The sequence below is a fragment of the Tribolium madens genome, unplaced genomic scaffold (genome assembly GCF_015345945.1).
Source record: "Tribolium madens isolate multiple individuals breed KSU strain unplaced genomic scaffold, Tmad_KSU_1.1 Scaffold_96;HRSCAF=242;Tcas5.2_LG5, whole genome shotgun sequence".
In the NCBI taxonomy this organism is placed as follows: domain Eukaryota; kingdom Metazoa; phylum Arthropoda; class Insecta; order Coleoptera; family Tenebrionidae; genus Tribolium; species Tribolium madens.
The window spans coordinates 16,107,148-16,122,016 of record NW_025401068.1 but is presented as its reverse complement, the minus strand read 5'-3'; the positions used below and the strand labels follow the sequence as shown (position 1 = coordinate 16,122,016).

General features: G+C 29.7%; 2 protein-coding genes across 2 annotated transcripts in view; one reads left to right on the top strand and one right to left on the bottom strand.

The window, feature by feature from the left end:
- LOC123013286 overlaps positions 1-5,841 on the bottom strand; it is a 14,033-nt gene extending 8,192 nt beyond the window's left edge. The window contains exons 1-5 of the mRNA XM_044411719.1: positions 5,704-5,841; positions 5,486-5,649; positions 4,650-5,437; positions 4,403-4,595; positions 445-1,156 (exon numbers count right to left, since the gene is read on the bottom strand). Coding sequence (XP_044267654.1) covers positions 445-1,156; positions 4,403-4,595; positions 4,650-5,437; positions 5,486-5,649; positions 5,704-5,761 — 1,915 coding nt within the window. The 5' untranslated portion in view covers positions 5,762-5,841. The remainder of the gene's footprint in view (positions 1-444; positions 1,157-4,402; positions 4,596-4,649; positions 5,438-5,485; positions 5,650-5,703) is intronic.
- Positions 5,842-12,546: 6,705 nt separating this feature from the next.
- On the top strand, positions 12,547-13,578 carry LOC123012354. The gene is made up of 4 exons (XM_044410208.1): positions 12,547-12,591; positions 12,632-12,805; positions 13,200-13,364; positions 13,414-13,578. Exons 1-4 carry the CDS (start codon positions 12,547-12,549, stop codon positions 13,576-13,578), a joined length of 549 nt encoding a protein of 182 aa, XP_044266143.1.
- Positions 13,579-14,869: the final 1,291 nt, after the last annotated feature.

The following is a 14,869-nucleotide window of genomic DNA, read 5'->3' as shown; positions in this document are numbered from 1 at the left end:
TTGAATTATCGAAGATAATTTCTTTCCAAAATTACTTTGAATTTCTTAGAACTATCGGAATTAATTTGGAATTACAGGAATTAAATTAGAATTACTGTAATTTCCGTGCAATTTTTGTTGGAACTGAAATTAGTTGTACACACTTTATTTCAAGTTAACGGCCATTCATACTTTGAAAAAATTGTTATTAAAGCTTTTGAAACTAAAAATTACTCATTTAACGCCTCTTAGACTATCGAACAAAACATATTTTCTTTCTTGGTTAAAAATTATAAATATTAGAATTTCGTTTGATATTAATTTTGGTGAAAGGTAACTTTTAAGTTATCGACAGTTTAAATCATAATCAACCAGATTATAGCTTAAAGAAATGTTTAAAGCCCTCAGCTTCGCGTCAAAGAATTTTTTGATTTTGTAACAAAGAGAAAAAAACGCAAAATTTACCAACAACTTCCACTTGTGTCTTCTCCACGAGAAATTTCTCAACCGGCGAATTCTCATCTCCGGTCAAGTCATAAGCCGGCGTACTGTGGCTTTTATCCAACCTTCCCCTAATAACCCTAGGTGGCACTACCGGTTTTTTACTCGAATCCGGTTTTTGTGGCACATCTGGTGGTTTCTTGATCTGTGATCTCGGAAAAATCTTCGGTTTAACAACAACAACTTCCTTCTCATCAAATTTCTTAATAATATCATGAATCTTAACCTCGGCAAGCGCCACATCTTTAACTCTATCATGAGTAGTGTGAAAATATTGACACTCTTTCTTAACATCATCCTCAGTGACCATACTTGTGCGATCTGTCAATTCTCGTCCTTCATCAATAAACGCAATATTTTCGTTATTCAAACTCGCTAAACTATTAACACTGATGCTCTTCTCCTCGTTTAAATTACTCTTCAAATGGCAATTTTCCTTCTTTTCTTCGTGCTTTTTCTCTTGGAAAATGACGCGTTTCTTGGAGTTTTTGAAGGACTTGTTGCGACTTTGGCCGATGCCGATGACCGTCGTCGGTCGAGGACTTAATTCAAGGCCTAAATTGCAAGAAGCGCTTTTGTCCCGAATGAAACTCGGATCGGTTTCGAAATTCGTATCGTCGATGTTGATCGAACTCGAGTGTGTTGAAATGGCACGGTCTTTCCAATTCTGCCAATACTGCAAAAAATAACACGACTTGTTTTGTTTTCGACGAAAATATTACTAGGAGAGTGGCAGCGAATTATCGCGAGAGGATGTAAAGGAGTCTGGGAGTTGGTGAATGCTGATATGGAGGCGTGAAGTGTGATAAGGAGATGCGTCAGCGTTCGGAGAAATTCAATTCTTTTGGAATTAAATCTCAAATTAAAAGGTGGCCCTGATATGGCTCCTATTTTGACAAAATCATGCTTTGATTTTTTAAATCAAAGTTTTTTTAGCCCTCAATTTGTTAATTTTTGGGGCTAGGGTTAACATCTCTGCTAAAAAATGTTCTAACTTTATTAAAAATTGAGCGTTTTTAATGAAGTTTTTAATGGCTTTAGTTTAATCTAAGTGAAAAAAAAAAGAAAATTAAGATAATATTCAAAAAGCCCATTTTTTAGTTGAAACTTTAGAAATTCCGTATTTAAGCTCAATTAAACACATTTTTTAAACTTCACTCAATATTGGGTTATTTTTAATCAAACAATTCCTCAATACGGCCCTGATATGGCCCCTATTTTGACAAAATTTGCACTAAGTGTGTTTAAAGGACTAATCATGCTTTTAAAAAAAATCAAAGTTTAGCCCTCAATTTATTAATTTTTGTTAATTATAAAAATTTAATAAATGTTTTACCACTGGTGATAAAAACAAGTAATTTAGCGATCGAGTCATTTAATAGAAAAATGTCCCTTTAAATAACAAAATTACAAAAGTGAATAACTAAAATAACCCAGAAACATAAAAATCGTAACTTTTCCGAAAAAAAATACCACTTACCAAAATCATTTTTTATTCTTGAAAATTGAAGTCTTCTAAAATTATATATGAAAAAAAAAGATGTTTTATTCATTTAAAGTTAACAAAGATATCAACGAAGAAAACTTACCTGAGACACTCTGTACATGCCACAAAAATTCGAAATAAACTAAAATCGCCCAAAAATGTGTTTCAGTGTTTGATTATTTTAGTTCAGTAATGAACTAAACATTTATTGCAAAAATAGAAATAAAAATGTAGCAACGTAAGAGTATTTTCAAAATTATTTGTTATAATTTTATCAAAAAAATTTCAATTTTATTCAAAAAAAATTCAACTATTTTATTTTTAAAACATCACACATTTTGTTTTAGAATAAATCAGGGAAAAACAATGCTGTACTTCACAATTTTTTTTTGTGAATCAGAGCCTCTGGACCAATCTCTTAAAATTACAGGATATTCCAAGTTTTAGTGTTCCTCAAAAAATATTACTTGTTGCGTCAAAATAAATCTTTGTAACGCAAAGGATAGACTTTGCAGTTAAATGAAATGTCGAAATTAGTTATTATGGATTATGGCTACAAATTTCATATTTTGATAAAATTTCTCCAATAAATTACCAACAATACATCACTTAGACCAAATTAAAGTCACTTTAAAAATTTCATCAAAATTGCTCAATTTTTAGAAAAGTTATAACATTTTTTTGGTACGGGTGCTAAGTCTAGTCCCAAAATTGACAAATTGAGGGCTAAAACCTTCTTTAAAAACTTCAAATTTTTTTTTAAAAGTACATATTCCCAATTTCTAGACCTTTAAACTTACTTAGTGCAAATCTTGTCACAATAGGAGTCATGCCAGGGACGTTTCATTAAAAAAGCTCAACTTTTAATAAAGTTAGAACATTTTTTTTAGTACACAAAAATTAACAAATTGAGGGCTAAAAAAAACTTTAATTTTTTTTTAAGCATGATTAGTCCTTTAAACACACTTAGTGCAAATTTTGTCAAAATAGGGGCCATATCAGGGCCGTACTGAGGAATTTTTTGATTAAAAATAGCCCAATATTGGGTGAAGTTTAAAGAATGTATTTAATTGACCTTAAATACGGAATTTCTAAAGTTTCAACTAAAAAATGGACATTTTGAATATTACTCTAATTTTCTTTTTTTTTTTTCTAATTCCTTCATCAAATGATAAAAATTTCGCTTTATTCACCAATAAAAAAACTTTGATTTTTTTAAAGGATGGTTGGTCCTTTAACCACTTGCAAATTTTGGCAAAATAGGAGCCATATCAGGGCTGTACTGAGGAATTTTTTGATTAATATTGAGTGAAGATTAAAAAATGTGTTTAATTGACCTTAAATACGGAATTTCTAAAGTTTCAACTAAAAAATGGACTTTTTGAATATTATTCTAATTTTCTTTTTTTTTCTAATTCCTTTATCAAATGATAAAAATTTCGCTTTTTTCATCAATAAAAAAAACTTTGATTTTGTTTAAAGCATGATTAGTCATTTAAACACACTTAGTACAAATTTTGTCAAAATAGGGGCCATATCAGGGCCGTACTGAGGAATTTTTTGATTCAAAATTGCCCAATATTGGGTGAAGTTTAAAAATGTGTTTAATTGACCCTAAATACGAAATTTCTAACGTTTCAACTAAAAAATGGAATTATTTAATATTATTCTAATTTTCTTTTTTTTTTTCTTTTATCAAATGATAAAAATTTCGCTTTTATCACCAATAAAAAAACTTTGATTTTGTTTAAAGCATGATTAGTCATTTAAACACACTTAGTACAAATTTTGTCAAAATAGGGGCCATATCAGGGCCGTACTGAGGAATTTTTTGATTAAAAATTGCCCAATATTGGGTGAAGTTTAAAAATGTGTTTAATTGACCCTAAATACGAAATTTCTAACGTTTCAACTAAAAAATGGAATTATTTAATATTATTCTAATTTTCTTTTTTTTTTCTTTTATCAAATGATAAAAATTTCGCTTTTATCACCAATAAAAAAACTTTGATTTTGTTTAAAGCATGATTAGTCATTTAAACACACTTAGTACAAATTTTGTCAAAATAGGGGCCATATCAGGGCCGTACTGAGGAATTTTTTGATTCAAAATTGCCCAATATTGGGTGAAGTTTAAAAAATGTGTTTAATTGACTTTAAATACGGACTTTCGAAAGTTTCAACTAAAAAATGGACTTTTTGAATATTATTCTAATTTTCTTTTTTTTTCTAATTCCTTTATTAAATGATAAAAAAATTTCGTTTTTCACCAATAAAAAAACTTTGTTTTTTTTTTAAATCATGATTAGTCCTTTAAACACACTTAGTGCAAATTTTGTCCTGTACTGAGGAATTTTTTGATTAATATTGAGTAAAGTTTAAAAAATGTGTTTAATTCACCTTAAATTTTATTATTATTATTAAATTTATTCAGACCTTCTCCATGTAGGGATACGGTGTTTTGGAGGTGGGCAAAGGCCCCGTAATGGTATTCCGCCTTTGCAAAATCGGTCTCGGCTTAAGAGGATACATTCGTCCACTACCATCCAAAGGACTATCAGGAGGCTCACTATCATCACTACTACTCAACTCAATTTCGACATCAGGAGGCTCAATAACCACAGGCAATCTAAAACATCAAAAATATAAACAAAACATAAATAGAGTAGTTTAAAATCATTACTTTGGAATGTCAATTGGCGATAAACTATGCATTGGAAGCAGTCTAGAAGGCGGTATACTATCATTCCACCGAAAATACGTCTGTCCATCAAGCTTTTTACTCGGCAAACGATACGGTTTCATATAAATCTGACCATAAACTTTCGTATGTCTTGGTCTCTTCTTCAACGTGAGTACAATTTCTGGGGGCGAATCTTGAAGCAAGATCATCACATTCTTGCGTTGCCACCCCACAACAGTCTGATAATTAACCTGGACGATTTCATCGCCCTCTTCGATTTTACTGCTTCCATGTGCCGGTGAGCCATACTTAATCTCGGCAATTTGATGAATTGCATGATTATTTGGCGAGATAAAAAAACCCAATTCTTGCTCCTTTTTCTTTAAAGTGGCGAGATCAAGCGAGGCCGGTTGCAAAACCATCGGATCGGAAATCTCTTGTATAATATGATCGGCGAGTTTGGTGATTCGTTCGCAAATCTCCTTGATGAAGCTCACCGGTTTCTCGGAGAATTTCCCTCGATGGGCCCTCGTAGCCATCTCAAAGCTCAAATCAAGCAATTGTGTTTTGCAATCAATGTAGTCTTTATCGCCGAGAAAGGGGGCGCGATCCAGCCAGCAAACTAGCGGTTTTATGGTCATTATGATGTTGTGCACGTCTGACATCATTTGGGGCGAAACTATGGGACAATCATCATCGACTAATAACAGTTCTTTGTAGAGAGAATTCGAAGCGCAGGAGACCTTCAATGCGAGCATTTGCAAATTTTCTTTATCTAATTCAAAGTGCTGCAAAATTCCTAGTTAGGAAATTACATACTGTCTTTTATTACATACAAAATGTCTCAAATGTTCCACTGATTCTAAAATGACTTCTTGATGTCCTAAACTTTTAACTCCTAAATTATCCAAATCGTCGGCTCTTAAACTAAGTAATTGATGTCCTGTTACCCCATTATTCAAGAACGAGGTCGTATATTGCAAAATAATACTATCGAGGCCTAAAAAAAAATAATTGAGGTTAGGTCATCCTTCAAGTTTCTAAATTAGATTACCTTTTAACCAGTCGATTACTTGATCAACTGACCAATCCCTCACATTAACGTACGCCATTTATGCTGTGTGAAGTGAATAATTATCTAAATTTCATATTTTCTTGTGCATTGTTATTTTTCTTGTCAACATGAATGAACTTGTCATTACTTGTCAAAGATGAATGAAATAGGCTTGCGCCACCTACCGGTTGGAATTCGGATTGCACTGTTGCATTTTTTTAAGTTCGTAAAACATTCTTTCGATTTTTTTTAATAAAACTGATTCAAAAACTACTTTTCTAGCGTTAGAAAGTGGACAGTATCCTCTTTTTCATACTAATGTGCATCAAGTAGGTTGTAGAAGTCTAAATGAATCTTTAATTTAAAGTCCGATTTACACAAAAAGTGTCATTAATGTCATTCAAAACAAATTTAATCACATCAATAATGACAAAAATCTTTATGTTTGCTATCCTATGTTGATTACGTTGTCAATTTTAACTATTTTTTGGTACATAGAGTACACATTTATTTGAAAAAATAATTTTTAGGGATTGTTTGAATTTCCTCATGGTTGCCACCAGCAGGTTGAAAGAAAACGTCAACCGGCAACAACAAGGGGTAACCAACCTTAGGCATACAAAACTACTTCTGAAAATTCTAGTTACAAACAACATGAAAAACGTAATTTTCCTAAAAATTCAAATCCTAGGTGGTAATTTATTGTTGACAAATATTTACTTCGATGCACATTAATATGAAAACGAGTATATTATCGTATCAACAAGAAATTACTCCCTAGGATTTAGGGATAAACGTGAATAGGTTGCCATAAATTTGGTTAGGTTGTTTTTTTGTGACAAACAAAAGATATCGTAACTAGCGTCAAAAATTTAGGTTATGACACCTGTCAGCTTGTATAGATAATTCAATTGATAGTTGACAGAAAACGTCAATCGTCAACATCAAGGGGTTACCAACCCTAGGCATTCAAAATTACTTCTGAAAATTCTAGTTACAAACAACATGAAATACGTAATTTTCCTAAAAATTCAATTCTAGGTGGTAATTTCTTGTTGACAAATCTCTAGTCTTGTTTTTTTTTATAATTTTAATCTTTTATAGAACAGTTTATAAACTTTGGACACTAACTACTAACCTGTGTGTTGATGCTATCGTGAAAACGATACTACATTTTGAAAAACTATTAAATTTAAGTTTTTAAAGTTGTTTTAATTATTGTTAATAATAATTAATAATTCGCCAGATTGCAATCTCTTTTCAACATTTGTAAACAGCCTTGTTCTGTCTCTACCTATTTGCGTAAGGTCGGTCCCACTATTTATCTCACTTTAACAAATGCGATTAAAGTAACCTCATTTTTTACTCTTGTCATGTTTATGTCATTTTGACTTTTTTACTTTCAAAAATAGTGATTTGTGGCATAATAACGGGTAGCCACTTACACTTAGTTCAAGTAATAAATTTCCTAAGACAGACAAATTGTTTAATTAACAATTTTAACAACAAAAAAAGGTTTAATTGTCAAATGTCAGTCATGATGACAGTAAAGGGTAGTTTACAGTGAACTTTTTAAAGTGACAAAAAAATAGGTCAAAATCGTGAATTTGTCAAAATGTTAAATTCCGGTAGATGACGTGCGCCTCACGCTCCAAAGGAAACTGTAATTAGTGAAATTTGAAAATTTGCAGGAAATTAAATGTGACAATTATTGACATTCAGACATTACATTATATTTAATTCTTAAAATGCCGAGTATTCAATGTTAATTATGTATTTGCGTTCGATTTCAACAATGCATAATTCTAAAAATTGCTATTGCATTATAAAAACTATAAAAACAAATATTTGCCAGATTTTCAAAATTTAGAGACTTCATTACAGTTTTTATGAGAATAAAAAAGTCATTACTGTTACAACTTAAATAGACCGGTTGTACTGTTGGTTGCATAACATTTAAATATTTTATTTAATTTAAAGTGCAAAATTTATACTCATAATTTCGAAATTTTTATAGAAAGAATTCTTTTAACATTTTTATCTATGTTTTTGCTATCTTACCTTCCATAGCATTTTTTTCTGGGGTGCGAGTCTTAAATGTGTAATAATTTTGACAATTTGATGTATTGTTGCCTGCATTTTATTTTACCTTTTTTTTACTACACTTCTAAAAAACGCTGAGTGTTTAGGCAAAAATAAAACAGATTGTATTGTTAATTGTATAACATATTAAAAAAATCAGCAATTTTAATTCATACATATTGCTAGTTGCATAATTTTTTTTTGTAAAAGATTAGACTAAATTCAAGTATTGTTAGTTGAATAAATTAAAAAAACAAAATTTAAGCAATTTTGATTCGCATTCGTTGTAAAATATTTTATTGCATTGTTGGTTGCATCCTTAAGTCACGCTCATTTAACCACGCCTTTCTATTCTAACCACGCCCCTTAAAAACGCCTTGTGTTTAGGCAAATATAAAACAGATTTAATGTTTTGTTGGTTGTATAACATTTTTTTAATGTAGGCGACTTTAAAATATACATGTATAAATAATAATTATTATAAAACTTAAAAATTCGACTTTGTTTTTATCTTGGTAGATTTTTTTAGATGTATTTCAAAATAAATTAATTTTACTAACCCATTACGTATTACCTGAAATAAGTCAATCGTTATCATTCTTTCTCAATTTATATCAACAATCCAATTATTCACACGTCACCTAATGTATTTTTAATGCAAAATCTAAATGATCAAATCCACAAACAAGCTCATAAAAGTTACAATAGACGGAACCATTGCAGCAAATCAAGGACGATAAGCACAATAGGATAAATTACTACGTTTCAAGAGAAAGAAGGGAAGCATGTTAGACTGAGTTTAAAAAAGTTGAGGGAACATAAGTACCGGAATAAGGATGAGCACTCGAAGCATTAAAATTCAAGAGCTACAAAAGAATAAAATGTAAGCAGCGCAATTTCTAAAATATCAGCAAATTTGTGATTATTACGTGGTTTCTCTTTCACTTACATTCCCTAAATATCTATTATTTGGAAGGTTTAATTAAAAAAAATACAAAGAAAACCAATAATGCCTATTGCCATTATTACCACCTTCATTCGTGTTTTCTTATTTCTCATTTCGTTACTCAAATATCTCAAGTACGTCAGAAAATCAAAAACACCTTGTTAACCACCATTAGCCCTTTGTTCTAATGTTACGATTATATAACTCAGCTCGTGTTTAGCTGTAATTCTTATAACGAAACTTAATCATTGTCTGGAAATTCTGGAATTCGAAAAGTGGATTGCTTTTCCCAACACACAAATGAAAACGTGATATGGTCACGTGGAACTAACTTACGTCATTCCAGCTGCCAGTTGCAACAAACTGGTTAATTAATTGCTCAATAGAAAACACCTTTTCCATTTCAAATAATGAAAATTTTACTTGCGTAATATTATGCAAAAAAAACAGTTAATGGCGAATAAAAAACAAAAACACTGTAGATATAAATAAAATACAAAAAAATTCGATTATAATGCCAACTTTATTATTATTATCCGAGAATGTATTTTGGGTTGCGTTTGAAAATCGGTTATGATTTTTATTTCATATGATTCACCCTGTATTGTTTTATGAAATTTTACGTAAACTAGTATTATCTACAAGTTTGGACAGGATGCGCCGGAACTCGCGCTCCAGAAAAAAATGCCATATAAGGTAAGATACCAGGAACATGGAAAAAATGTTAAAAAAAAATTGTCTATAAAAATTTCAAAGTTATGAGGGTTTAAAGTTTGCACTTTGACTCTATTTATTTCTGTTGAAAAAATAATTGTCCAAGTTTTTTTGCTATAGGCTATTAAAAGAGGAAACAAGGAAGCTGCATCCTAAATTGTAACTCTGTTTAATGTTATTTGTGGCTTTTATTGGCAAAATTTTTGTCCCTTTACTAAATAATTGTAAAAAAACATATACAAGATCATCAGCATCATTAAATAGATATAAAAAAATGTCAAATGTCAAAAAATAAGTGTCAAATTTTTTTTCATATTCCGGGTATCTTACCATACTTGAAAATTTTCCCTGGGGCGCGAGTTTTGGCGCACCCTGTATGTATTTTGTTCAAAAAATTTAAATAATATATAATATAATATAATAAAAAATATACCAATACGAGTATGAGCTTCTAAAGTGGAACTTATTTTTTAATAAGCCAGGTATTCATAAAAGTGTGGCGTGCGAATAATAAAATGTGTACTTTCCGTTCAACACGCCTTTAGAGTTTTATAATAACTTACTGCATACAAGTTTTACACATTTAAAAGCTTTGGTACACATTGTGAGAATGCTAAATAACGTATTTCTTTTCAAAAGATTTATAACGTTTGGATTACTCGAGGCAACTAGCCTTAGGGGAAAAAAACTGAAACGCATTGTGCACTGTTTTCAATTAGGATTTTTATAGAGACAGCGTAGTAATTTAAAAGACAAGAAATGCAACAGAATATTTTGCGTATCTCGTATATATTGTACATATCTAATTAATTTTTAAATAATGAATTTTTACGATTTTATTACCTTAAAACACTCAAGAAATTCGTAATTTTTTAAACTTGACCCAATAACGTTTTATCCACTTTTTGGGGTTTTAAGACCACTAGAAATGTAAAAAACCTGATATGAATTGATTTTAAAGTTTTTGGATTTTTGTCGAGATTTTGGTCGATTTTTGGCACCCGGAGCGGTCTAATGGCAATAACTCCGGACTTATTAGAGATAACCTCTTATATTTGGTACTATTGGATAGAAAATTGAATTTTCTATGATATATTAAAAAGTTCAGTGCTCTACGATGAATAGTTATCGAGAAAATTTCTGATAAATTCAAAAATATCGAAAATTTAAATCCGACTATAACTTCAAAACTACTACGAATTTTGCAGTTTAATTGACGCCAATCGATTCCCCGGAACATTTTACATAGGTWTAGGTCAAAATATTATGTCATTGAGACACAGTTTTGCCGCAATTTACAAAATAAAAAAATTTAAAAATTTGTCAACACCCCCTCCTTAAAAACTAGTGTTTTTAAACATGTCTCAGATTCAATTTAAACCTATCTTATCCGATAGATTTTGACGCGCTAATTACGAATTTACCAACCACATTGGGCTATCTCCTTTAGTTTCGCCGTAATCGGCGTTTAAAAATTCAATTTTTTTTTGCGAGACATCGACTTGGTTTTGGCCTCAGTCGATAGATTTTCTTACGCTGATTACGATGGAGTTGGACTGATTGCTTTAAGTCTAATAGTTTGGCCGTAATCGCCGTTCAAAAAGTGAAAATTGTAAAAATTGTGAAADTTTAAACGCGTTTTTCTACGAAACTATAAGATTTAGAGCAAAGAGCTAAAAAACATTAAAAATAGCTTGAAATTATCTATTTATTGGCGCAAACCGGAAGTCGCTCCGGGTTATGGCTCCGGGTACAGAGCCATTTTTAGTTTTTTCAAAAAAAATTCATATCTCAAAAACTATGAGTCTTAGGTCAACAGGGTTTATACAGGCGTGTTCTCCGGTTAATTTTACATATAGTACTAGTTTTTCATAAGAATCAAAAAATGTTGATTTTTTGGTTATAATCAGATATAGTGCTTATTCTTCTGACCTTATTCTTAACTTTATTACTCAATATCTCAAAAACTATGCATCGTAGAGTATTCTAACTAGTTGAATCGTGTTCAGCGAGTAATTTTACGTCTAGAAAACCATATTTCAACCGTTTTTACGACTTAAGATAAATTGACTATTTTGACGATTTTACTACCGCTCATCTTCAAAAATTCAAAAAATTCGAAATTTTTTAAACTAGACCCAATGGCGTTTTATGTACTTATTTGAGTCTTTAAAATCTCTAGAAATGTTAAAAAAACGTTATATGGATCAATTTTAAAGTTGAAAATTTTTTGGATTTTTGTCGAGATTTTGGCCCTATTCTTAACTTTACTCACATTCAAAAATTCGTAATTTTTTAAATCTGACCCAATAACGTTTTATGTAATTTTTTGAATATTTAAAACTTCTAGATATGTAAAAACGTTATACAAATTTTAAAGTTGAAAATTTTTTTAAATTTTTGTCGTGATTTTGGTCGATTTTTGACACTTTTTTGAGTCTTTAGGATCTTTGGAAATGTCGTATAGATCAATTTTAAAGTTGAAATTTTATTTAGTCAAAATCATATATATGCTTCTAGGCTTGTTCTTATCTTTATTACTCAATATCTCGAAAACTATGTATCGTAGAGTATTTTAAGTTGACTATTTTTACTTTTTAATACTCACAAAAATGTGAAATTATTTATTATTGTTTCATAAATGTTGTAATCTTATATCCAAGTATTTTTTGTATTTACACGTGCTTTCACTTTATAATGAATAATTACTGTTTCCTCTATGTTTTAATAAGTGAAGAAAACAAGAAATATACAAAGACGTGGTCAAGTTTCAGGAAAAAATAATCGCATCGGCAAAAAATACCCAACAAACTAGTTTATTATGTTTATTGCTTATTGTGCTTATTTTTATAATTTCTTTATGTTTTGAGCAAAGAATTTTCGTTTGGAAAATAAAAATTATACTGTGCAACTTTTTTAAATAAGTAAATAGGTATTTTGGCAGTTTAATATTCGTAACACTCCCATCAAAATGTAATTATCTAAATTGTTTTATTTATAATCGCACATCGGATGGCCTTTGATATAATCAGCCGTTAAAATTTCATTCTCTAAATCACATACATATTTATTATTAGAATATTTTTTAAATGCATTTAACAATGAACCCTCATACTAAGTGCTTCAGTTTTATTCTTGTTTTTGCAGTAAGTTGATACCACTTATCAAATTAACATTTGTCGTTAGTTTTTTCAGTGTATCGTAAACGGGAAGAAAAAAATATTAATAAAAAAGTTTGAAATGTGTGACCCGAATTACGACTACCCCATTGCTCTCGAAGGAAATTTCAAGGAACGAAATGGTCATCAATTCTTGAATATTACATGCATTGTCAACACACCTCTCGGGATGAACCAATCAGTAGATACTTTTCACTTATTTATACAGGGTGCGCCAAAAATCGCGCCCCAGGAAAAAAAATAAGGTAAGATACCAGAAACATAGAAAAAATTTGAGAGTATAAATTTTGCACCTTTACTCCATTTCTGTTGTAAAAATAATTTTCAAAGTTTTTTTGCTACAGATTTTACGAATTTTTGAACCTTTACTAAATAATTGTAAAAAAGCATATACAAGATCATCAGTATCATTAAATAGAATAATAAAAATGTCAAATGTCAAAAAGTAAATGTCAAATTTTTTTGACAGATAGAATTTTTCTATGTTCCTGGTATCTTATCTTACTTGAAAATTTTCTCTGGGGCGCGAGTTCTGGCGCATCCTATAGATAGACAATTAAGAGCACAGATTCTAGATGAATGCAACATTTGAATATTCCGAGAACGAAGAAAGTTTTACGCCTTTATTTAAATTCTCAAGATCTGATCTTTGTGATTACTTTAACAAAGATTTAGGAAAGTTCTGGTTTGAACTGCAACAACAAATTGCTCTTGCTCCTCGTACTTGTCCCATAGGAAATGTAAGCCATGAAAATTTTATGTGATTTTATAAAAAAATAGATTGTTTAGGGTCGATACAATTTGAAGAACTACGAACTTCCTTTGTCCAAACTGAATTTTCCCTTGCCCACTGGATTTATTCGTTCGATTTTAAACGTCATTGAAAATGAAACTAATAAAGTGATATTATGCGTTTCTGTTTTGTTAGAAGTAATAAACTTGAATACAATTTAGGAATTATAAAACGTTTTTTATTTTTTATTTCTGCTCTAGGAAATCTCTTTAATCGCAAGTTAAGAAACCAAAATTTATTATTTTATCATAAATTGTGGCATTTTTTTACATGTATAGTAGAGTTTTTTAAATCTAAATTTGTCAACAAGGTTCAGTTATAAAACAGATTTTCCAATTAAAAACTAAATTATAATAAAGTGATGAATAACAATAACTATTGCTTAAACTACTGAGCATCACGTAATTACATACTTTTTGATTACGAAACAAAGAAAATGCAAAAGTTAATTAAACCTTTGGAGAATAGACTTATGAATAGCTTTATGAGATCCTTAGTACCCAAATCTATTGTTCCAGTGATTAATCTAACTTGATGGTTTGAACATCCGTAAAATCCTCTTTTGTTTCAAGAAATAAAACTTTTATACTGTATGTATACCTACATACATATACAGGGTGTCCCAGAGAGGTGAAAAAGTCAATTATTGACCTCTAAATGACAAAATTTAAAAAATATTTTATAAGACTAATATATTTATAGATACTAATCTAGTTCATCAGTCATCACCTAAAATTATTTTCAACTATACAGCGTGTCTCAAAAATAAGTTACAATACGAACTTGTGTTTTTTTAAATGAAACACCATATATTTCTTAGTGTTTTTGGATGTAGATTTTTATGACAACTTTTATTGGTCGATTTTGCTTAGTTTTAAAAACAAGACGGTTTTTTTACGAAAACATGCGCTTTTTAAAAATTTATTACACAAAGACTAAGACATCTAGAAATATTTTTTTACTACCGCAAAGAAGAAGGTACAAGCTATAAGATTGTAACATTTTTTTAGTGTGTTGCATTTGCAAAGATAAAAAAATGAAGGCGTTTGTTAAAAGTTCAATAACTTAAAAAATTTTAATGGAACACCCTGTTTATTGTTTTTGCATTTAAAAGATTATTAAATTGTCTTTCTAAGATTATTTACTTTTAGGTGTTTATAATCAATAATTAAAAAGATATTTAACGTTAAACATTAAAAAAAAATGACTTTTGTTTAAGTAGCCAAAAAGTGCACAGTTGCACAAGTGACGGAAGAAATATCACTTAATAATCACATTTGTGTTAAACTGAATCCATTATTTTTTATTTTTACAATAAAATAATTCAAATTTCAGTATTTATAACGACTTTTACAATCTCTGGATAAATTATATATTGATAGGTATTGTTGCTACAATTAATATTGAATGTTAAATATCTTTTCATTTATCAATTCTAGACATTAGAAGTTT